The sequence below is a fragment of the Rhinichthys klamathensis genome, unplaced genomic scaffold (assembly GCF_029890125.1).
Source record: "Rhinichthys klamathensis goyatoka isolate OS25496 unplaced genomic scaffold, OSU_Roscu_1.1 h1tg000021l_1, whole genome shotgun sequence".
Taxonomy (NCBI): Eukaryota; Metazoa; Chordata; class Actinopteri; order Cypriniformes; family Leuciscidae; genus Rhinichthys; species Rhinichthys klamathensis.
In genome coordinates this window covers 966,987-991,784 of record NW_026606572.1, presented here as the reverse complement: position 1 = coordinate 991,784, position 24,798 = coordinate 966,987, and the positions used below count along the sequence as shown (strand labels likewise).

The 24,798-nt window shown below is 37.2% G+C and overlaps 1 protein-coding gene and 1 long non-coding RNA gene across 2 annotated transcripts in view; one reads left to right on the top strand and one right to left on the bottom strand.

Annotated features, from left to right (window-relative positions):
* Window positions 1-24,326, top strand: part of nr1i2 (nuclear receptor subfamily 1, group I, member 2) — a 44,409-nt gene extending 20,083 nt beyond the window's left edge. The window contains exons 3-9 of the mRNA XM_056240949.1: window positions 1,711-1,841; window positions 3,392-3,561; window positions 4,484-4,758; window positions 4,875-5,020; window positions 23,523-23,639; window positions 23,884-23,989; window positions 24,074-24,326. Coding sequence (XP_056096924.1) covers window positions 1,711-1,841; window positions 3,392-3,561; window positions 4,484-4,758; window positions 4,875-5,020; window positions 23,523-23,639; window positions 23,884-23,989; window positions 24,074-24,218 — 1,090 coding nt within the window. The 3' untranslated portion in view covers window positions 24,219-24,326. The remainder of the gene's footprint in view (window positions 1-1,710; window positions 1,842-3,391; window positions 3,562-4,483; window positions 4,759-4,874; window positions 5,021-23,522; window positions 23,640-23,883; window positions 23,990-24,073) is intronic.
* On the bottom strand, window positions 16,117-17,376 carry LOC130076057 (uncharacterized). The gene is made up of 4 exons (XR_008805595.1): window positions 17,258-17,376; window positions 17,011-17,180; window positions 16,268-16,427; window positions 16,117-16,158 (listed from the first exon to the last, which is right to left on the bottom strand). It is a non-coding gene; the product is annotated as an uncharacterized LOC130076057 (long non-coding RNA).
* Window positions 24,327-24,798: the final 472 nt, after the last annotated feature.

Sequence of the window (24,798 nt, the reverse complement as noted above, 5' to 3'; positions counted from 1 at the left end):
ACTTTACATTATCAGTGTGGAGTTCATTTACATCCAGCAAGTGGGTGATCACCAGTTAGTGTTTGTGACCTCCGTTTGACTGGCATCCTGCATCCTTTATGCTGGTCTAATTCCTGTTTCCTGTTTATGTGATCACTCACATTGACAGGCAGACCCAGTAACATTTAAATGTACTGTAACATACACATGTAAAATGATAAGAGGACCTAAATGACTAAGACAGCATTTTCACCTATTAAAAACTCTAATATACATACAATTATTATAAAATATAAAGCGGTTAAAACAAGTGCCTTATGTGACAGTTAAAACTGAACTGGATTAATATCTCCTATTGTTTTCCACAGAAGAAAATCATACAAGTTTGGAACGTTATGAGGGTGAGTAAATTGTGACATCATTTTTGGGTGAACTATTCCTTTAACTCAACCAGTAGGAACAAAACATGGCAGAGGACATCAGGGATTTGTTTACTATATGCGTCAAATAATTTTCATAATAAGTCTTGGCGAAATTGTTCTCCTCCTAAACAGGAAATGTGAAATATGACCTTCAGGATGTACACAGAGCTTTTAAAAACCGTTCAATCATCATTCTGTTTTTGATTGTTGTGATTTGGATCAAAATTGTGAAAGCAAACTTGAAAAGAGAAAATAATTATAGGGTACAGTAGCATATTTTGTGACCAACCCAGACGCATCACAACATATTTCGTGTGTTCAACTGCATTTATACAGTAATTGTCAGGGTGCTTTCAGCATATTTTAAAACATGTGAACAATGCTGGGGTCACAGAGGGGTTGCGGCAATAAAGGCACGGCGATAGATAATATGAAGATCAATCTTTAATTATATACTCAGGAAACTACAGGGCAAACTTAGAAATAATAGCAAAACCAGCAAACAAACAAAACTGGACAAAGAAACTGACAGAACTTAGGGTTTAAATAGGGTGAGATAATTAAAAGAACAACTTAATTAACAACCATGGAAACAACTAGGAACACAGAACAACAGGGGAAAAGAGCACAAGAAAAGGAAACCGAAACACAGTGAAAATGAAACCAAAACAGAGCATGCATGTTGAGAATATACTTATAAAAAAATATAAGAAACCCGTTCACATTGCTGATCTTTCTGTCATAATTAATAGAGGGGCAGGGTCAGCACTTAAAGGAATAGTTCACCCACAAAAAAAAAAAATAATTCTGTCATTTACTACAGTTTTGCGCATACAATGAAAGTCAAATTGGTCCAGTGGTGTTTTGGACCCCATTGACTTTCATTGTATGGACAAAAACAAATTGTGTTGAAATGTTCAAGATGTCTTCTGTGGTCCACAGAAAGTGGGTCATGCAGGTTTGTAACGAAATGCCGGTGAGGAAATTATTTCAATTTTTGGAACGAACTATTACTTTAACCAGGGCTTGGGAGGCAACAATTCCACTGAAAAATATTTAATTAAAATGAGGGGTCAAACAGTCCTCGTAGCATTCCTCAATTTATTCAATTTACCGTAATTGAAGCATTTGATAAATAGACATGGACACCATGCAGTCTGTTCTGTGGTTAGAACAAATAATTTGCCCTTTAATCAAGTTAATGTCTGACACTGGTAGACAGTCGTGCGCGTATCTTGTGGCATCTTATTTATTCTACAGTCAGTGCATCAGTTTGATTCACTTTGTGTTTGTGTGTTCCTGTTGTAAGGCGTGCCATGAAGCGACCCGCACAGCTCAGCTGCCCGTTTCAGAATGCCTGTGTCATCACCAAGAGCAACAGGAGACAGTGCCAGTCCTGCCGTCTCCAGAAATGCCTCTCAATGGGCATGAAGAGGGAGCGTAAGTTTATTTGAGTCCTACTTTTCATGTTCCCTAACTGATAGCTGCTATCACACACACACACAGAGCATATTGTTCACACACCACTTTAGCCATTTCATTTTCCCAAGGACCTTGATGGCAGATTAAAACAATGAGAGTGCCATATTCTGTTATGAAATAGCAGCATCAACCTGATTAAAGCCACAAATGTTATTTTGGTTATATTTATGTTTAATATTTAACCACAAATAGATGAATGGTTATATTTATTATCCTAATAATAGTAGAATGATGAACGGTTCTTCCCCCAAATAATGTGTTCTCGACTGCGTACGGTTGTCAAGCCATTTTAATGTAAAATTGTGTGTTTACCAGCATTTAACGTGTTTAAATATGTTCTGCAGATGTACCTTATCACTTAACCCAGTCAGCCTTAACAATACCCTCATGTCACGATTCGCTACACTGAATTCACGGTACGATATTATTGCGATACTTCAAGACATGATAAAAGGTTAACAAAAAAATGACTGTTTCTTAAAATGGTAAGTTTGGTGTTACATTGTGGGTGTAAATGAATATGCTTGGACTTGGTGCTGGTAACCCGATGCACCGGACAATGGTGAGACCAGAATACAAATATTCATTATTCTGAAGCTGAAAATACAGAATTATTTTAGACGAATATGCTTACAATCTTTCACTGACTAGATATATTTAAAATAATATAGGCCACTTTTTACTGGTAACACAAGACATGTGGCATTATCAGGACCCACAAATATTCCCCCATTGCATTATTATACATTATATATTGTAGGTTAATGTAGTACTGACACTAAAACTTTAATTTTATTTTTTTCCACACAGAAAATTTTATTTCGGGTGAAATGCACAATACCTATTGTTGCATTTTTGTATTGGGATATATTGTGACACGAAATATTGTTACACCCCTAATGTGTAATATATTATTAAGCATGTTTAATGTATGATAAAAATGGTTTTATTCATCAAGGACGCATTGTGTGTGAGTCTGTGATGTAATTGGGAGGGTTGGAGAAAGACCTGGAAACCTACCCAATAAAAAACATTGTCAAGATGGACAAGTCTCTTGCGTATCTTTCAGCTTTCGTATAATGGCAATGGCAATTTTATTTGTATAGCACCATTAAATACAACCCAATAATAAAATATATATATATATATATATATATATGAAATAGTAATAATGTGTGTGTGGTATATTTGTATAAATAATATATATGAAATAGTAATAATGTGTGTGTGGTATATTTGTATAAATATATACTGTGTTTATATACGTTATACACACACAGAAATGTATATACTATATATATATATATACACATATATATTATGTAAACAGACTTTTAGGTTAGATGAGATTAATTACGATTAATCAGTTTTACAGTCCTATTACAAAAGATTTCTGCTTCAGATAAATGCTGTTCTTTTGAACTTTCCAATCGTCAAAGATATTAAGCAGCAGATGTTAAGCAACATTGTGTATACTTCACTTTGATTCCTGTGGTTCTGTTCCTCAGTGATCATGTCGGATGAGGCCGTGGAGAAGCGGAGGATGCAGATCAAGAGGAAGAGGATGCATGAGGAGCCCGTAATGCTCTCCCCTCAACAGGAAGCTGTCATAGAGGAGCTGCTCTCCGCACATCAAAAGACCTTCGACATGACTTGCGCCCAATTCATTCAGTTCCGGGTAACATATTTACCTTATTTAGTTTGTCCGTTTGAGATCTTGACAAATGTAATTTCTAGGGGTTGCACAGACTAGTCGACTTTAATCCTCTGCCATGACGCTTTAAGCTAGACGTCGACTAGTTGCTGATGATGGCCTATAGAGGGCGCAACAGGATAAGAAATCTTTGAAGTCCACTTTTACGCACTGTTTCCAACAGTTAAAATGGCAAATAAATGCATACTCCGATAGCGCTCCACAAAATACGTTTGATTAGACCATCTGGATGCTTAAAATTGATTGGGTGAATTTTAAACTGCTTATTGTACGGGTAAGTTAATCGCCCTTCTAAACTAATGCATGCTGCATTGTAACACAAACACATAAAGACAGTAGCTCACACATCATGTGCAGATCGTGCGCACACAGAATCATTCAGGAGAGCAGAAATGTATTGTCAACACTGTTCTGTGATTTATCAATAAAATAGCTTAGAAACTGAAACGTTCTAGCATATATTTCTTAGTAACTAAAACCCACAGCTTCACTATTAGTAGAGAGATGCTGCCAGGTAAAAGTATTTCACACGCTATCACTCTCTCACTAATGCATTCATATAAATGTGACCTTTGCTGTGCTACTTTATCTATATCTGATTTAGAACGAGCAGAAATCTGTGAGAAATATAACGACCCAAAGACAAAAGAACTGATAAAAATCAGCTATGTAGGAGCAATAGCAATGTGGGTATCGCTGTGTCACATGCCATAGCTGTGTTCGAGTCTCAGCTCGAGGGTCAGGCTTATTTGTTCATTAATGACGTCATCAGCGACTAGTCGACTCGACTTTAATCACAAAATCTGAAGTCCTTCAACCCCTAGTATCTACTGAAATGCATCTTTATGAGTACTGTCAGTCTTTATCAGTGGTTTTATGTCCGCAGCCTTTAGATCGGGATCAAAATTCCATGTCTGAGTACAGTCGAGAACCAAAAACCGGCAGATACTCTAACCCAACCATGCATAAACCACCGCCTGAAGATGGAGTGCAGCGGACGGTCAACCTCTCATCCCCTTCCTCCAGCTTTCAGAGTCTTGAAAATAAAGAGAAGAAGTGGCTTAAAGGTGCCATTTTCACCTCTTTGCCACATTTTACAGACCTCACCACATACATGATCAAGAATGTAATCAACTTCAGCAAGACGCTTGCAATGTTCAGGTGAATACGGCCCTCTTACACCTGATATAAAGATTCATCGTTGGCGGTTCGGTCACATGTATGAGTCAAGCTGCTTGTCTTATCACAAGTCTATAATGAAGTTGTGTGTTCGACAGGACTCTGATCATAGAGGACCAGATCTCACTGCTGAAGGGCGCTACCTTTGAGATCATTCTGATTCACTTCAACATGTTCTTTAATGAGATGACAGGCATTTGGGAGTGCGGCCCGCTGCAGTACTGCCTGGATGACGCCATGCGAGGTGAGCGTCTGCACAGGTTTCCATGAACCTCAGGGTCAGGTAGGGCTGGGGGGTGTAAACAAAATCACATAAACTGTATACAAGTCAAGTCAAGTCATCTTCATTTATATAGCGCTTTTAACAATGGAGATTGTTTCAGAGCAGCTTTACAGAGATAAACATACAATTTACGGTAACAGAGATTGTTTTGGCTTTATAGCGATTTTGAATAATGTTATTTCCGGCTAAAGTTGGTTTTGATTAATTCACTTCCAGCAAAATTATCATTTGCTATTACATTAGGGGCCACTAAGACGACGTTGTTCTCTCTAAACAGACTTTAAACGCGAACCTGTGACCTGATGGCGTTCACATGCGCATTAAAAATTGATTCTATAGTTATATTCGTTTGAATATGTGTGCGCAGGTTTGTAATTTCCCTACCAACTATGCCTAAACAAACTACTTGTCTTGCCTATAAATTTGATACAGAATTTTATTTTATCACTGCAGTTCAGAAGTTTAAGGGTCAGTAAAATATTTAAAGGGGGGGTGAAATGCTATTTCATGCATAGTGAGTTTTTTACACTGTTAAAGGGATAGTTCACTTTGAAATTAATTTTTGATATGTTTTAGCTTACCTCCAGTGCATCCAAGATGTAGGTGTCTTTGTTTCCACAGTATCTTCAATTTTGATAATTTTAGGTAAAACCGTTGTAACCACAGCCATGTCCAAGTTATCTGAGGGCGCGGACGCTTCCGTGTGTGACGTGTACGCAGACTGGTGCATAGATATATATACCCTAGATGTCGCCTTGGCTAAGGTTTCGTTCCAATGAACTGCCGTCGCCAAGGCGACATCTAGTTTATCTATGCACCAGTCTGCGTACACGTCACACACGGAAGCGTCCGCGGCCTCAGATAACTTGGACATGGCTGTGGTTACAAGAGGTAAAAACAATATAAATACTGTTCGTTTTCTCACAAAAACCACTCGTTTCGTGTCTTAGGGCATCAATGTGTACTTACATTTACGAGTCATTAAATAATGTTTAATTTTGACTGCTCTTTGAGGAGGACCCCCTTCACCTCCATTGTATGACTGACAGACAACAACGGTTTTACCTAAAATTATCAAAATTGAAGATACTGTGGAAACAAAGACACCTACATCTTGGATGCACTGGAGGTAAGCTAAAACATATCAAAAATTAATTTCAAAGTGAACTATCCCTTTAAAGAGTTGGATTCCCATGCTAAACATGGACAAAGTTTCACAAATTAAGTTGTACGTTTGATTGAGTATTTCTGTTCTCAAAATACTCCTTCCTGGTTGTCACAAGTTTCGGAAAGTTTTTTTTCGAGTATGGGCGCGTATGACGTCAGATGCGCCGGAATTTCCTTATACGGTCGTAAGGGCACTTCTCTCGGAAGGGCGCGCGCGCAGCTGTAGAGCGATAGCCGTAACCTATGCCCATCAAAGCGCTGTGCATCGGCTGCGCTCAATATGTCACCAAAGAAGTGTGTTTTCGGTTGCCAAGGCAAGACAACACTGCACAGATTCCCAAAGAATCAAGCGTTAAGGGACCAGTGGATGGAGTTTGTTTTTCCAGAACATTAACACAGTTGTGCAAGTGTTCTTGTTTGTTCCATGCATTTCGAGGATGATTTTTTTATAAACAAGGCCCAGTTCGAAGCCGGATTTGCTAATCGTTTAGTTCTCAAGGATGGAGCAGTCCCAACACTAAAGGTTAACGGTCTTGCGTTGGAACCGCAGGCGGTGAGTAGAACCAGAGACTATAAAAGGACTTTGGTAGAACTGCTTCAAATATCTGTGTGTGTCTATCGGCGTGTTAGCTCCGCCCACACGGCACGCCTCCACCCGCTCGGCTTTTTCCGGAAAGACTCGGTACAGCCTATCTTTCTTTTATAAATATAATAAAACTAAAGACTTTTTGGAGATATGATGGATGCAATATTACTCTATAGGTACTAAAGATTAACATGAGATTGACTGAAACTGAGTGTTTCACCCCCCCTTTAAAGAAATACATTTTTCTATTCACCAAGGATGCATTCCCCCGCGGGTCAAAATGCCCCGAAGCCCAAAAATTATACTTAATGTTTTTTTTTTTGGTCCAGAAAAATTATTTTATTTCTTTAATTTTTTTTTTGATTTCTTGTTATGGTTTTATTTTATTTACCTTTATATGACTAGATTACTCATTTGATCAATAAATTATAAATAAATAGTATCTATTGGAAAAAAAATGTATATAACATGATATTTTATTATATGCAACATGACTCTTGCCACTAGATGCCTTACAGCACTATTTGGAGCAAATGAGCTGTTCCGCTGGGTCCTAAAGTCATTTTATTCATAATGCATTCATATACATATGTAGACATTATTCAATATTTTTTTGGTAAAGTTTTAGCATTTTTAGTTTGAATTGTCAGCATTTATAAGTTTTTCTATGTGTACTGAAGCATTCCTTGCATTCCATTCATTCCTAAGGGGGTCAAATTTACCCACGAGGGAAGGATTTGTTACTTTTTTTTTTATTTCAACCACAAAACTCCTTGAATCCATTCAGTTTTTTTTTTTTATTTTATTTGATTTTTTTGTATTCGCGGTTCAAGTGCGACAAAAGTCCTAGGGTCTTGGACCCCTCTGATGAACACTCAATTTTTGAAAATTTTTACAAATTGATTTTCAGGTCAAAATGACCCGAGGGAAGAATGCGGCACAACATTGAAAATGATAAGTATTAAGAAATGTTTCTTGAGCAGCAAATCAGCATATAAGAATGATTTCTGAAGGAACATGTGACTCTGATGACTGGAGATCAGTTTGTACTTTTCTGGGCTGGGTTTCCCAAAAGCATCGTAAGCCTAAGTTGATCGTAGAGACCATTGGTGGCAATTGTTCTGTGATCAACTTAAGCTTACAATGCTTTTTTAAATGCAGCCCTGGACAATCAGCAAAAAAAAAAAAAAAAAAAAAGAATTTAATAATAAAGAAAAAAAAGGGTCATTGTAACCAGAAGTCTGGCATCAGTGCAAAAATGACTTAGCTAAAGACCACAGAGGGAAAAAAAGAATTATTGCAACCAACTCTAAATTCTGTTTGGATGAGTCACATTAATGCTGTACTTTGTGATGTTGCACGGCAACTCTACACTACATGTCATAACTAAAAAGCGGAATTTAACCCTCTGGGGACCAGAAACGCGCCGGCGCGTTTTGCTCGTTTTTTTTTCACATAGCAGAAAAATAGACTTAAAGTACTACCATAATTTCTGTTCATATAGAGTTAAGAAATATGAGAAAATAATCTGTTAAATGTCTACTTTTTTATGTGCCCACATACAATCGAAATAAAATATTGTGCTTTTGTAAAATAAAGAAAATAAACAGGGTGTGCGTTCTGCCTCTCCGTCACCGTGAACTTTTTTTCCGGAGCACGTCTCTAATCTTCAACACAACTCAGCTAATACTATTCACCCAGCCATAAGCAATATATCTTTTAAATCATTTGAGTTTGTACTTTAAAATGATCCGATTCAAAACTAAAATAAATATTCTCCGTTTATGTCATCTATATAAAAAGAGAGACGTGTCAGCCGTTCTAATTATCTTTCTCTCAGCTCATTATCTCTGGTAATGTGACACGCCCACGCTATTCAAACGCAAATATGTGAAGCAACACATTGAGACGCGTTAACGCGTTAAACTTTGAAAACACTATATTTTTTAGTCAGATTAATCTACTGTCGTCTTGCGCGGCTATATGAGGAACAATCCTGGGACATTTACCACAGAACAAGTGCTGGTTTATTTTCACTTCGAGGAGGAGCAACAGATTCAGCTGAGAAGTAAGTGTTTTATGAAAGTGCTTTGTTCTAATCGGGATATAGAATAACGTTAGTGTCTGTAAACGGAAAAATAGCATACTGTTTAAATGTGAATCATGTTTGTGTGTGTGTGTGTGAATGAATGAATTAATGAATGAACGCACAGATACGCACTGTTACAGACTAAATAAAAGACAACATTTCGACTAGTTTTGGATAAAGTTTTTACTCTAAAATAGACATCAAATAAGCTTTTGTTAGGAGTTTCTGCTCATATGTTAAATATAGTATGTTTTGTCAATAAACTAATCAACTAAGATGTTAAAGTGTTTGTTCCAATGCAAGCTATATCAAAATAATGAATCCTCAACTTTGAAATATGTATGATCAAACTAAGACATTTATGGAAAAAGACAATTTTCTTTTCAAGATGTTTCCAACTCTAACTTTGAACTGAAATAAAACCATGTCTATATGGTTGTGATAGAAGTGTCCAGACGTATGCACCCTGTATTTTAAAGAAGAACATTTAATTATTTGCGATACATTATTCATTCACAAAGAATTCAAGGACATTATTAATGTCCCTAAAGGTTGGAGTTTTCCTCATTTTTTTAATTAAGGCATTAAGATTTTTTATTCCTCTTTTTAGTCAATTTTAGCATGGGTGTGTTCACTTATTCTAAGCTGTGTGTGTGTGTGTGTGTGTGTGTGTGTGTGTGTGTGTGTGTGTGTGTGTGTTGTAAATAAATCCAAACAATCTAAAAGCGATTCTTTTTTAAATCTCCTCATTCTTTGTGCAAGGCTCCTGATAATGATATGGCCTAATAGCACCTAATAGGGCCATTATGGGAGGGTCTTTGTCTTTCTCAGGTGTGGAATGCCACACATATTAATGAGAGATCATGCCTCCTTGCATAAAGCTTTCTCAAACAAAACACGTCATTAAAAATGTAAAAGACTTTATTGACTTATCTGAATGAGTAGTCAGGATGATTCTCACATAGTTTTGGAGCAAATATTCTAGACTATGTGATACAATTTTCAAAAGTCTTGTGAAGAAATAATCAATATGTGTTTTGTGGCCTTTCAGAAACTTTTATTTTTAAGTTTTTCAATAACCATGCATAAATAATATTCTCTCAAAAATACAAACATGTACATACATGTTGCTCACATATCATGGTAGCCCCGTTTGTGCTATATAGAGTGAATTTACACCTTTGCCATTAACATGTTTATAAATAACTGAAAAAAGCACAAATGTCAGTGCATGTCAAAACATCCCAAGGGCCCCAAAAACACTCTGGTCCCCAGAGGGTTAACAACATCCCTAAATGACAAGCTCTTCCCCGTCCTGGCTTGTTTGGGACACATCCTGTTCTGCACGTTACTCCATATATCTTCATCGCTCTCATGTGTAAATTCTAAACAAATATCTACTACAGTGTGTATATATATATATATATATATATATATATATATATATATATATATATATATATATATATATATATATATATATATATATATATATACAGTATATGACAGAAACGCATTTATGCCTCCACACAGCACATATCAGTCTCTGACCTATTACTAACCAAAAGTTTCCATGGTTTCCCATGTTTATGTTTACATGTAAATCAGTGGTCAATGAATCTGGATTCTTTCATCAGGTATAAAGGAAGACCTTTGTATTGTGCATTAGTATTTTAATGATCATTACACTCAAGTACAAGAAAGCCAGGGAACCATAACCACACAAAGCAGTAAAGAAAGCACGACCACTTTAAGAAAGTAAAAAAAGGTCTCTGCCCTCACTCCAGCTGAGAGAAAGAGAAGGAGGAGAACACAGGAGGAAGGAGTGGGAGAAACCCCTTACAGTGCAAGAGAAGTGTTAGGAGCACAGCAGGGAAATATCTGAAGGTAATGAGGGAGATAGAGCGAAAAACCTCAGCTGTTTTTGGAAGCGCTTCCTGCCCTGCAATTCTTAATACATACATCAGTCTGTGTGTGTTTATTGGCTTTTTCATTACTTTAAATGGCATTGTGTCATGTAAACTTCATGCTTATTTATGACTTCAACTATCTTATTTTAAAGCATATTTTGGTCACACCATATATTAGGTGTCTTTAAAGGGATACTTCAGGATTTAGCATTAAGCTTTGTATCAGTAGAAAACCAGTAGTATTTTCGAATTACCGTTACCCCCCCCCCCCCCCATATCCCCCTGATATCAGTGAAAAAATTCTTTTTAGTCTGGAAAAAATCCTCCGATGACGCAAAAATCGTCATTTTGCGATTTTTGTGCCAGAGGCTAAAGACTACAGCCAGTGTTCCGCATGTTTTCACCACGCCCATATGGGGCGGGATCTCACTAACAGAATGTAAAGATAGTGTCAGCCATCTTTCTGTAGAAGCTAAGCTAACAGGCTCTTGCCTCTTGGTCTGTGTAGAAAGTTTGTATAGTAGGCTAATTACGATGGCGGAAGATAGTTTTGAAGTTGAAATGGCAGAAGGGGATTTCGAAGATCTGTTGCGAGAATCTGATGCTCGCGGCTACCTGTACGAGCCGCAATACAGCGGTGAACAGTTGCGGGAGATGGAGGAACGAGGCGGCCGGAGCGAGACCTGAGCCCGGCCAGACTCGAGCTGGGGCGGACTGGCGGTGTCAGTGCTCTCGCTGTGCGCCTATGGAAAGAGATATAGTCCTATTGCTGTCGCGAATCTCAGCGATGCCATTTTCTTCTGGACTAGATCGTTGAATCCGCAGAGCTTTGAGTGTAAAATTGTTAATATTATTATTATTTTTTATTAAAAGTTATAACTCACATTGGTTGTGACGCCAGCGGATAAACAGTTATGGCACATTCACTAGTAGGGATGAAACATCAACAAATATGCTTTACATTGACTAAGGCCTGCCCATACTTTGACTACAAACTTGGTCCTCAAATCATTACGTATTTTGCAAAACATGTAACTTTATAACGTTGCACCCTTTCTATAAGTTATAAATAGCTAGTAAGATAATATAACAGTAACTAACGTAACAGTATGTAAGTAATTATTCTAGCGATATGTAGGCCTTATGCTAGATACGTTTTGTTAGTACATTCAGCAACATGACAAGCCAGCGAATTAGCAGGTTTCAATTGTTGCTTTGCACAGTGCGTGACATTTGATCTACATGTTATGCGGCTAGAGTTTTGACACCGAGTCAATGGGCTCTGTGTAATTCTTTCTTTTTCGCTTGTTTATCGTCGTCAGCCTTTTACCTTTTACCCACCTTTGTTTTATGAGCAGGTGTCACTCGAGAAATTGGCCGTTTAGGTTGTTTCTCCGCCATTAGCACAGCTGCGGCACGCCGGCAATCTTGAGTTTGAACGACGGCTCGCGCTGTGCAAGAGAGGGGTGTGATCAGCGCGTACACGAGCGTGATTGACACTGCTAAGACATTCCTCCTGGCTCTGATTGGTTGTTTCTGACCAGGAGCGTATATTTCTGCAAATGGCAGTAGGACCACTGGGACGAGCCAGAGGAGCTTGATTTTTTTCCACAGATTATCTGTCTCATATTCTAATGTCAGGACATAATGACAGTTGTAACAAATATGTAAAAAATACTTTTTTACAAAAGTTACCTACAGCAGCTTTAATATTGTGTATGCATGTACTTAGTCAACAAAAGCATCTATTTTCTTTCTTTAACATCAATGTGGCCTTTTCATAAGGACTCGTACTGTATGTGGCATAACGAGGGCCCATGGTGGCATAATTAAAAGGTCCAATCCATCCTTGATTTTCTCTTTATATTTGCTTCTCAAGGCTGTGAAGTTTCCATAGTCAAAATGTAATGAAATGCCACTTCTCAAGCTACTAATTGCTTTCCATTTCAACAGTCCTTAATAGGCCGCTATGAAAGCCTTACAATTAATTCTGAATTGAATGTCCTACTATGTCATCACCCTGACAACCAAATTCTTACAGCTGTCTGTCACAACAGCACATCCATTTAATGAACCCTTGCATTGCTTCAAACCAAATAGACACGACTGCTTTTTACCATGTAGTAGACGTGAGAGGAAAAATCACAAACAAAATGCCTCTCAAGTCTCTCATGTCACCTTATGTAGCCCCGCCCCTTTTCAGCGCTGCGCTCGTTGTCTTTTGTCTTCCGGTCTGTATTTTCACAGCGACCTTGCGTATTTATGAATGAACGGCTCGTTTTAAAATCTTCCCGGTCGACTGACATTTGTTAAGACATCTGCTTTAAACATTACAATCCTCATGATAACTCTCGTTAACTTTACATTAAGTAAATCCACTTCAAAAGCTAATTACTCCTGGACAGCAATGCCATAGAGATATACAGAGCGACGCAAAAACGGAAGTTCAAATATTCTAAAGATGGCTGCGCCCTTGTTTCTCTGGCGCATAAAGTCTATAGCCTGCAACGAGATTAAATAGAGATCAAATGGACATATTTTTTGTAAATCCTCTGTACTAAAGTACTAAATAAGTTAGAGAACTCTGGTCAATTTTAACATTGAGCTCATTTTTTTGTACATTTGGAGTGCTGTCAGTACAGACAAAAATGACAAAAATCGGTGTTGCCTACACCGTGTTATCCTCTTTTTAAAATTCGCACCCTGTTGACTTCAATGGGGCAAGTTCTAAACCTGCTTTTAGCCTCTTAACATCCTTGATTTGTCATTACAAGTGCACAGTGTGATTTGTCATTACATCGCGCGCGTGATCATTGGTAACTAATGATCGCGCGCGCAAACTCGACAATCGACTACTGTGGACTTCGAACGAAAACAGGAAGTAAATACAGGTATGTGAGCTGGCTGAATTAACCAATATTAACATCATTTTTATTAATATCTTTCACATCTACTGCAGTCAGATTGACCGTGGTCACTCTTAATAACACCACGCACATGGCTGTGCACTTGTAATGACACATTAAGGTTGTTAAGAGGCTAAAAGCAGGTTTAGAACTTGCCCCATTGAAGTCAACAGGGTGCGAATTTTAAAAAGAGGATAACACGGTGGAGGCAACACCGATTTTTGTCATTTTGCACATTTTTATTATTATTTAATATCTAAAACAGGTGCTTAATGCTTCAATTAAATATAACTTAGGACTCCTGTGTTATAAAAGAGAAACCTCATTAGTGTTAAGTATTTTTATACTACTATAGTATTTTTAAAATATTTTGAATTAGCTTTTATTTATATATATTTTTTCAGTTTTCCTTTGAATTGTAGCAATTTTGTAACAAAAAATGTGCTTAGTAGTTTTTATTTTTCCTTTAAAGAGCATATTGCAGGTAAAAAAAAATCTAAATTAATATATAACCTTGTATGAAAATACCATATGAAAAGTTAATGCAGGATTTAAAATGTTTTAAAACGACATAAGGGCACAAATTTAGTAGATAAAGTGAGCGTTTCTTGGACTGCTCGTAAAAACGGCTTTTTTTTTATTTTTCAAATCGCGTCATTTTACGTCACGCTAGGGAGCCTCAGCCTCGGCTCAGTACAGAGTAGGCTGGTGTTCAGTGAGAGAGGCCGTGAGTCAGTGTGTTTTCGGTAGTTTTTATATTTTAATTTATCATCGTCATGGTAAATTATTGTTTGTGGAGGTTGCAAAAACTCCGGCCTGTCAGGACATCGAGTCCACAGGTTTCCATAACAAGAAAAGGGACGGCCCTTACAAAAATAACCTACAGGAATCCTGCAGGAATATTATGCAGATTTCCTACAGGATTTTCAGCTCATTTTCCTGTAGGAATACCTGCAGGAATTTTATGAAGGAAAACATGCAGGAATTATATCCTGCAGGAATTATATCCCTGCAGGGTTTTAAAATATAATTTTCAAACTTCCTGTTGGACTGTTGTGCAGGATATGCAATTATGCAGGACTTTGCAAGTTGTCTTCTGCTGGATTAATGCAGGGGAAATAACTTCACAACAAACAATGTATTATTACACATTATTTATTTTATTTGTTGAAACTGCAGAGCAGAGAGAAGCGGAGTCCAATTCACATGCATGCAGCCAAATGTTGCTCTATCAGTTAAATGAAGCCTCTACACTGTTTTCCTGAAAAAAAGGGGGGAAAAGAGTTTAAAAAAGTGCTTTTGTTTTTGTGATATATGAGGACACATGTGTATAATGACATGCATATTACACTGGTATTACAACTTACACGTGATATATGAGGACATTGCATGAGTCCTCATATTTCAAATAGCTTAAAAAACATAAAAAACAATGTTTTTTTTTAAATGTAAAAATGCAGCATGACTCCTGTGATGGGCAGGTTTAGGGATAGGGGCAGTGTAGGGGGATAGAATATACAGTTTGTCCAGTATAAAAGTCATTACGCCTATGGAATGTCCTCATATATCACAAAAACACAGCTGTGTGTGTGTGTGAGAGAGAGCATGAGCGTGTGTGTGTGTGTGTGTGTAATAGAGAGCATGAGTGTGTGTGTGTGGTGTGTATGACAAATTATTACCTTACTCGTAACTTGTGCTCAACTTCTCTCTTAGTGCTGCCCTGATGAACTTTTTTGGAACATCCGGAATTTTTTTCTGTACTGTGTCTGTAAATGCAATTCTACTTATCATATGTGATAACATATGATTACAATTTTGCACTGTAACTGCAACATCATGTTTGCATAAAGAAAAAAAAGGACATTTTACTTACCTAGGATCAGCACAACTTTGTCCTGGTCAAGAGCTGGCTTTGCTATAGCGTCTTTGTTAGCATTGCCAGCTCTTCCAGACAGCCCATGTGTGGCCAACGTGTCTCTCCCAAACATTGCCACCGCCAGATCTTTCACCATGGCAGAACATGATGTGCCACCCCGACCACAACTTGTCAGGACAGTTGTACTAATTCCTAGCCCATGTGTCAGTCAAGAAAAAAAGTTAGGGACACTATATCTAAAAGCATGTAACGTTGACTACATACTATGCAAAAGTGTGAGGCTTGTTAGATTCTTCTACAAAAAAGTGATATAGTTTGCCAGCTGTTTTATAGACAAGGGGGTAATCAAGTTTGTATTAAGTTACCAAAGTTAAATGATACATGAAGAAATTAACATGGCTTCTACGACTTCTGCACAACACTTTACGTGAATATAGGCTATATAAACAAACAAATATATTTTTATTCACCTTTTCAGGGGGATTCTTCTGGCTTGAACTATGTTGTGGTTGCTGATTAACAGTAAGAGTGTCCTGTTTCATGCACTTGAGCATTGGAAGAATTTCTTTTAAAAAAAAAGAAAAAAGATTACTAACAGACTACCACACTGACAGATAAATTGATATATAGATGGATAGACAGAAATACAGATATTTGAAGAAAATAAAAAATACCTTGTTGCAGAGATATATTAAGTGCTCTTAGATTTTCATTTTCTTTTTTTAATTTGAGAATTTCTTTCTCAAGTCGAGTTTCTCGGCTTGAAGGCTCTCCAGCTTCACGGTCCATGTTGTTTATTTCCTGCATTAAAATACTATCCTTTCTGCGGATGACCTAAAGATGGACACACCATATTAGTATTGTTACGTGGATGAAAGGAGATGAACCCAAAACAGACAGAGTGCAACGAACAGGGGGTTTATTGGAACAAAACAGGAAAACAAAACCCACGAGGGGGCAAAACACGACTAGGACAAGGAATGGATGGCAGACTAGACTAGACAATGACTGTACAATAAACTGACAATACTTCAAATAAACGTTCACAAAGACAAGACTCTACACTAAGTACTCACGGGTAAGAAATGATTCGACAACATTCAGCAAACGTTAGGCAATGAACCGACACAAGACAGCAAACACAAGGGGATAAAATACCAAGAAACTAACGAGGGGAACAGGTGACGCTGACAAGGCAATCATGACTAAACACGGATAACAAGGGGGCGGGGTTACAAGACGAGACAACACAAGCACATGGCCAAACAATTGGCCATGCGCTTGTACACAAAACATTGGTTCTGTCATGATCCTGCCACAAGACTAAGAATAATCAATAACATGATGGCAGAATCATGACAAGTATCTTAATATTTGTGATTTAAAAAAGCATAATGAAAAATAAAAGATGTATTACTTGATGTTTGACCAGAGGCTCTTGATCAGATGATGAGTGAGAAGGGGACTGAGTTGGAGTGTAAGTTTTTTTTTTCTTTGCCACTCTTTTTGCATCATTTTGCAAACATGGCTGACTTTTTCTTTTCCCCTCTAGCCTGAACATCCTCCTCCTGAGGGTTTCTTTGCTCTCTAAAGGGACAAAAATACTCAAGTAGGAAATACATATCTTCTATATCATGACTGAGTCTTGTTTGCTGAACTTTTACCATCAATATCTATAACTGTGGCTGGGGAACTTTCCTCTTCATAAATCACATCCACAACATCTCCAGGTTCAAACTTTTTTTTTAGTATGTCCTTTTTAGGGCCAATATCATTGGTGGGAGGCTCCTCCCTCCATTCCACCAGAACCCATGTTTTGTTCATTTTCTAAATAAATAATTACATGCATACATATTTACTTACATACAATTGAACATAAATACATTTATACATTAATAAAATATAGGCCTATATAAATCCAAAGGTGTACAAAACTCTAAAGTCTCATCATTCACATTCATCTGTTGCCTTCAGCTGACTGTATCCATGACAACAATGTTATCTTTAACGGCAACCAGCCAGCGACTCTCACGGTCTCGTCCGGTGCAGATCATTTACTTCTATTCTAAGGTAACCAAAAGGTACAATAATATCAATTATTAGCGATGAAATACAAAACAAAGTAATGTGTTTTGTTAACAATAGATAAAGCTCATTTTTTATAGTCATTTATTAAAGAAAATGTTGATATAGGCGGTATAACGTTATTATTATAAGCCTAATGTGCCGGCAGCAAAAAAAGAAAAAAGAAAAGAAAAAAAAAACATTTTCATATGTTTTAGTGTTACAAATACACATTCATTTAGAAATGTATAACAGAACAGTAATTTAAAGCATTATAACGATACAATTATTATAATAAAAAAGGCGGACTTACCTTCACAAGACAAAGTGACAGTTGAATGACGTGAATCGGCTACGTGTAGCGAGTAGGGCGTCAATGAAACACGTCACCTCAGTGAATCGAATCTCTAGAAAGATTCATTTACCGGTTCTTTATGTAAATTACACGAGCGTCTTTTTCAGTGTGAAAGACTCTTATTCAACAGATTCCTTAAAACACAAGTCTTTCGCGACAAAACTTTTATTTTCTTTAAAAAAAATAGCCTTCTAAGTATATATATATATATATATATATATATATTAATCCTATGTTCCTAATTCAATTTTATAAATACCCAGATTCGTTATTGTAGTCATTTTTAGAAAATGTTCTCATATTACAATTTGGTTTAAGCTATTCGGATAATGCAAAAAAATATATTCTTTATTATATTTACAAAGAAATAACACTAACTTGTTTCTTTTTGAAGGATACAAATGGAGTATAAAGTGTACTTAAATGAAGAGGCACCTGTTCCAGCAGCTACAAAAAGGCGATGGACACAAAATATAATAGGTTGCTGCATTCAGATTCAGAATAATATGCAAATAACTGTAATTTAGGCAATTGTTTTCTTATTGTACAATTACATATTGACATTAATCAAATAAGCAAGAATTCTGCTCTTTCTTCTTCTTCAGGCGCAAAAAAGAGAAGATCATACAAGACATGGCTTATTCCTGATATAGTTGAAGTAATTCAGGTTTTGATGTTGGCCTAAAAACATTTTCAGTGATAAATTCATGGCCATTTGTTGTAGTCAAGAAGCCATGTCTAACTAGCTCCTGTATGTTTATAATTTCATACTTATAGGAAAACATTTCCAATGATGACAGTGGTGACAATATCAGCAAATCTAACAGGAACTCCCCTGATGCTCATGTGAGAATAGTTTTTTTTTTTTTTCAAAGTTAATCTTCTTTAGAATTGCGCTTCTTTATTGTCATAAGGTTGGCAATTCTTTGTTCCTTTTTCAGCCAGTACATATAAAAATGTAAAAGTATAGTACATGCATAAAACTAGTGGTCCAATAGCTGTACATGTCTCACAGGTAAACGTTTCTACTGATGATGAGAATGAGATCGTCAGTGATGCTGATGTGAGAAGAATTTCTGATCTTTTCTTTTTATCCAATGTTTTTTGCATACATTTGTAAATATCTGTGTTCATATCTTTTGTTTTAATGTGTAATAAATGCACAATTTCTGACAGGAAAGCTTTTCTGCTGATGACGAGGATGATGTTTTTAGCACAGCTTATGAGAACTTTCCACAGACTCATGTGAGAATAAAGTTTAGAATATATAGTCTATAGCCTCACACTTTTTTCTCCTTTGTGTCAGCTTGTAATAAGTGCAATATTTACTTTCTAGATTGTCAGAAACCACAGTGCAGTTTGTGAGGGAAGCACAGAAGAAAGAGAGGAGTGGTGTGCCAGTGAGGAAAAGATATATCCAAATGCCAAAATCACTAATAAAGAATCTCTCCTGTCTATACTTGCCTACAGCCTCAGGCATACGACATCCAAAGTGGCTTTGAGTGACTTGTTAGATCTTATCAATCTCCACTGTCCTGATTCAACCAATGGCGTTCCAGATAGCTTATACAAGTTCATGAAATCCTTTCAGTGTGACACTTTTGAAGTCCAGTATATTTGCCCATCCTGCCAATATTTCTTTGGTAATGAAATCCCCACCCACTGTGCTTCATGCAATGGTGCCCCAGGGGACATGGAAAACCTAATCAAATCTGGCTCTGTCTTTATAAAGTTATCTATTGCAGATCAATTAAGAGGTAAATTTCAGAATACAGATTTTTGTCAGTCTTTGAATTACAAATGGTCAAGGACAAAGCGCAACTCACAAAACGTTGAAGACATATTTGATGGCACTATGTACAAATCTATTGATGCACTAAATGACCCAGATTTGGCGAATATTTCAGTGTCATGGAATGTTGATGGTGTTCCAATTTTCAAATCTTCTCCTTTTCATATCTGGCCACTTTTTACAATCTTTTTACAAAAACTTTTTACACTTTTTACAAAGTTACAATCAACGAGCTCCCCCCTAATCTGAGGGCAAAGCATGTCATTCTTGGCGGTTTGTGGTTTGGGCCAAGAAAGCCAGAAATGAACTTGTTTCTGCAATCATTTGTTAATGAATTGCGAAGTCTTGAAAACCAAGGGTTACCTTGTCAGTGGAAAGGTGAAAAATCAGTAGTCCATGTTTACAGTTTGCTTTGCATTTGTGATTCAGTGGCTCGTTGTGCTGTACAGAATGTCAAGCAATTTAATGGAGAGCATGGTTGTAACTGGTGTTATCAAAAGGGTGAGGTTGTAGAAAAGGGTAATGGGTTTACAAGGGTGTATCCTTTGCAGTCAACGGAGCCAGAGCTAAGATCACACAAAAAACACAATAAAGATGCTCAGCAAGCTGTGGATTCGGAAACATGCATAAATGGTGTAAAAGGTCCATCTCCTCTAATGCTGCTGATGTTTTTTAACATGGTTACTGGATTTGGATATGATTACATGCATGGCATATTACTTGGTGTTTGTCGCCAGCTGACTACCCTATGGTTTGACTCCAAATACCATACAGAGCCTTGGTACATTGGAAGAGAAATCGAGCAAATTGAAAGAAGGTTACTTGCCATTAAACCACCTGCAAGTATAACAAGACCACCCCGTTCAATTTCTTTGCGTAAATATTGGAAAGCTTCGGAATACAGACACTTTCTCTTATTTTACAGCCTTCCCTGTTTGTTCGGTATTTTACCGAGAAAATATCTTGACCATTTACTACTTCTAGTAGAGGCCACATACATTCTCCTTCAAGATTCAATTATCCCCCATGACATTGACAAAGCTGATGGCCTTTTAAAATCATTTGTGGGCCGTTTTGAGTCTCTATATGGAAAGTGTCATGTGTCTTATAATGTCCACATACTTGTAAATGCAGCAGCATCTGTAAAAAATTGGGGTCTTTTATGGAGTCACAGTGCATTCTTATATGAGTCCCAGAATGGACACCTTCAGAAACTCTTTCATGGCACACAAGCTGTAGCAGAGCAAATTGTTAACATGTTTAACCTTTACCAGCATGTTCCACGACTCATTGCTGCTGTATTCAATGATGAACAAACACAGCACAGCAAAAGCTTTGTTGAAAAAATGTTGGGAGGCACCAAGATTGTGACAAAGTGTATTGGTAGTTCTAACGTGATGTTTCTTGGATGCCCACCTGTACGACAGCCAACCCCAAGAGAGTCTTATCTCCTTCAAGAGTCAGGTTTTAGTGCACATAAAGCTTTCAGTTTTTATTCTAGGGCTGTGGTTAATGGCAAGCGAATTCATTCAAAAGGAGCAAAATCTTTATTTAAAAGAATCAACCATGCAGTTCAAACCAAACATGGGTCTGTAGCATTAATACGATCATTTATTGATGTAGGTAATGCGCAAGGAGAGGGTCATGCCTTCATTGATGTTATGAAAACAACAAGTAATGACATCAGCAAAGACAGAGAATCAGGGATAACAGCAACAAGCATTTTAAAAGAAAGAGGGATAGACTCAGTTGAACTAATCAAATGCACAGACATACATTCAACCTGTGTCTATCTCAAGGACCTGCCAGGTCTTGCAAATAATTTTTTTTGCATCCAACCAAATAGATGGGAGTGGGATTAAAAATAAATTGCTGGTTTTGATCTTAATGTTATAAAATGTAAACGTGTACAGTACACAGACTCTCTTAAATGTTGAAATGTCTTGGATGTTTGCATAAATGCATAATTTTGAAATGATTTAGAGTAATGGTTAATTTTTTTTATTTTTGCCTATAGCTATTCTTACTCTTAATTGTATTAATTTATTTGTTAAGACTCATTGAATCTAATTAAATAAAAATTGTATGAATACAACTACAGCAACTATCACAGTTTTATTCTCTAGTCTAGACATTATCCTGAATCCAAAACCTGTAGGTTTTTTTATATTTGTTTTTCATTTTGTATTTATTTATTTACAGGGACATTTTATATCATATTATAATGCAACTTATTAGGCCTATATATTTATAGAATAGCAAAGTAGGCTTAATCAATATACAAGACTTAACCACACAGATATATAAAGGCTATCATGATCATTTTGCCAAAAATGAACCATGTATTTGTTTAGATTATAATACGTTTTATTTTTAACTTAAACAAATGCAACATATAACATTCGAAACTCATCGGCTTAGACTGCATTTGAAGAAAAATAAACACAACAGTTTTCTGTAGCCTTGTGCGAACTTATTCAATAGAATTAGACTTCTAGAATGTTGTTTCCGGTGCAAAAAAAAAAAAAAAAAAATTTTTAGTAGTTTTTCTTATCATAGCCTACAAATGTCTTCGGAAACACATTTTACTCGATTTACTGAAGCCTGTAAAATGCATTTGCACAGCTTGCACATTGAGCGTCTGGCTCGCTCAGGCTGCGCTGCGGCAACTGCACATCCAATGGCGCGGGCGCCTCTGACGTGCGACCAATGAGCCAACTCTACGTCATTACACGTCAGAGCCCGTCAAGGTGGCGCCAAGTCCCCGAATTTACCATTATAGCAGCGGGTCTTCGTTCATTCATCATAGTCTGTCTGACATATATATTAGAAGCTATGCGTCTGTCTTGGATTTGCACTGAATTGATTCTCAAAAATACGGAACAAAGTGCGTTCCGTATCAGTTCAATACGGAACAAGCCTTTTATGTGTCAAATACGGAACGATTCCGTATTATACGGAACAGTTGGCAACCCTAGCTGTCTGACATTAGTCCTGGCCTGTCCTGCTCTCTTGGCAGCATAGCAGGCTCATAATTGTACGGCTGTGGTGGTCCGTCATACGAGTGAGTACTGAGTAGGCTACTTCCTCAGCGTCCGAAATGTCATTGCGATCCATTGTTTTCCTGTTGTTTGAATCGACCGCTCTCCCGCCCGTTACGTCGCGCCCGCCACGCCCATTTTCAGACGCGGTCACGCGGAAGTAAAATTTTCTCACAAAAACGACTCTAGAAGCTTCTGTAGCGTATTTATAAGTATATTTTAAAGAAAATCTAGTTCCTACATTATTTTTCTATACATTGACTCGTTGGGTCCTCTAACCTGCAATATTCCCTTTAATATTTCTATTTAGCTTTCATTTATTTTTATTTCAGGTTTAGTAATTTTAGTTCGTTCATTTTCAGTTAGTTGCCAAGTCAACATTTCTAATATTACGTTTATTAAGCGTACGTTTCTCATCTATTATTTATATTTGTATTTTATTTTATCTTTATTTCAATTAATGTTTCGATTTTTAAAAGTTGTAATTTTAGTAAACAATAACAAAACTTGCAGTATGCTTGTCCTCTTAAAAACGTTTTCCTCTTAAAATTGAAATGTCAGTAAAAAGTAAATTAATCTTAGGTGAGCATGTATCGCATTTGCAGTTTACAAGAATACATCATGCATCAATTTGTCGCTTTACACTTTATTCTTTCTTTATTTCCTCCACCGGACAGCTGGTTTTCAGCAGCATCTGCTGGACCCTATGATGAATTTCCATTACACATTGCGCAAGCTGCACTTGCATGAAGAGGAGTATGTGCTGATGCAGGCCATCTCGCTCTTCTCACCAGGTACCTCAGATTAAGCTCAACATACACAAACACACATGAGCCGCTGTTTAAAGGGATAGATCACTCAAAAATGAAAGTTCTGTCATCATTTACTCACCCTCAAGTTGTTCCAAACCTGTATGAGTTTCTTTGTTCTGCTGAACGTTGGTAACCAAACAGTTACTGGTCCCCATTGACTTCCACTTAAATTTTTTTTTTTTTTTTTTATATCCCTTTAACCTCTCACGTGTGTGTTCGTCCACAGATCGACCTGGTGTGACGCATCACAATGTGGTCGACCGTAACCAGGAAACGCTAGCTCTCACCCTGAAGACCTACATCGAGGCAAAGAGGGCCGAGCCAGATAAGCAGTAAGCATGCTTTCTTTCCGTCTCATTAGGAAAACGTTTTTTCCTTTGATTACAATTTCAGTCTTAACCTTCTCCTCCTGCTAGTCTGCTGTACCCGAAGATCATGGCGTGCCTGACCGAGATGAGGAGTATGAACGAAGAGTACACAAAACAGGTGCTGAAAATCCAGGACATTCAGCCTGAAGTGTCTCCGCTTTTGTTGGAAATAATAAGTAAAGACGGCTGCTAGGACACTAAAGGTTAAAAGACTAGTCAAAACTTGCAAGGACGAGGGCGGTGACTACTGGTGATGAACTACTGAACAGCAGCACACGGTAATCGTGAAATTGTTACTTAATGTAATTGTATTTATCCGTGTTTAGCAGTCTGTTTTCGGAATCTTTTCGCGAAAGAACAATTTCTGTGGTTCATACGCAGATGTAGGATGGCACATCACTGTTTTATCTCTTACATTTACTGCATGAATGAAGCTTGAAATGGGGGGTTAGATTAAGAGGCCGTTTACACAACACCGATTTAAAAACTAAACTAAAAACGTAAAACTTGTAACGCGTTTTGGCCGTTCATTTACACGACAACAGTGAAAACAGGTTTTAAAAAGCGAAACCGTTATTGTCTCTGTATAAAGTACAAAAACGAGATTTTGCGAAAACGGTGACGTCATGCGTATTAAGTGTTCAGTCTAGGTGCGTAGTGTTTTGTTACAAAGTGACGTCGCCAACTACTGGCCTGACATGAATAATACAGCGTTTGTAGTTGTTTTCGCACATCCATGTGAACCGGGATCGTTTTGACAACGTTGTCGTCTG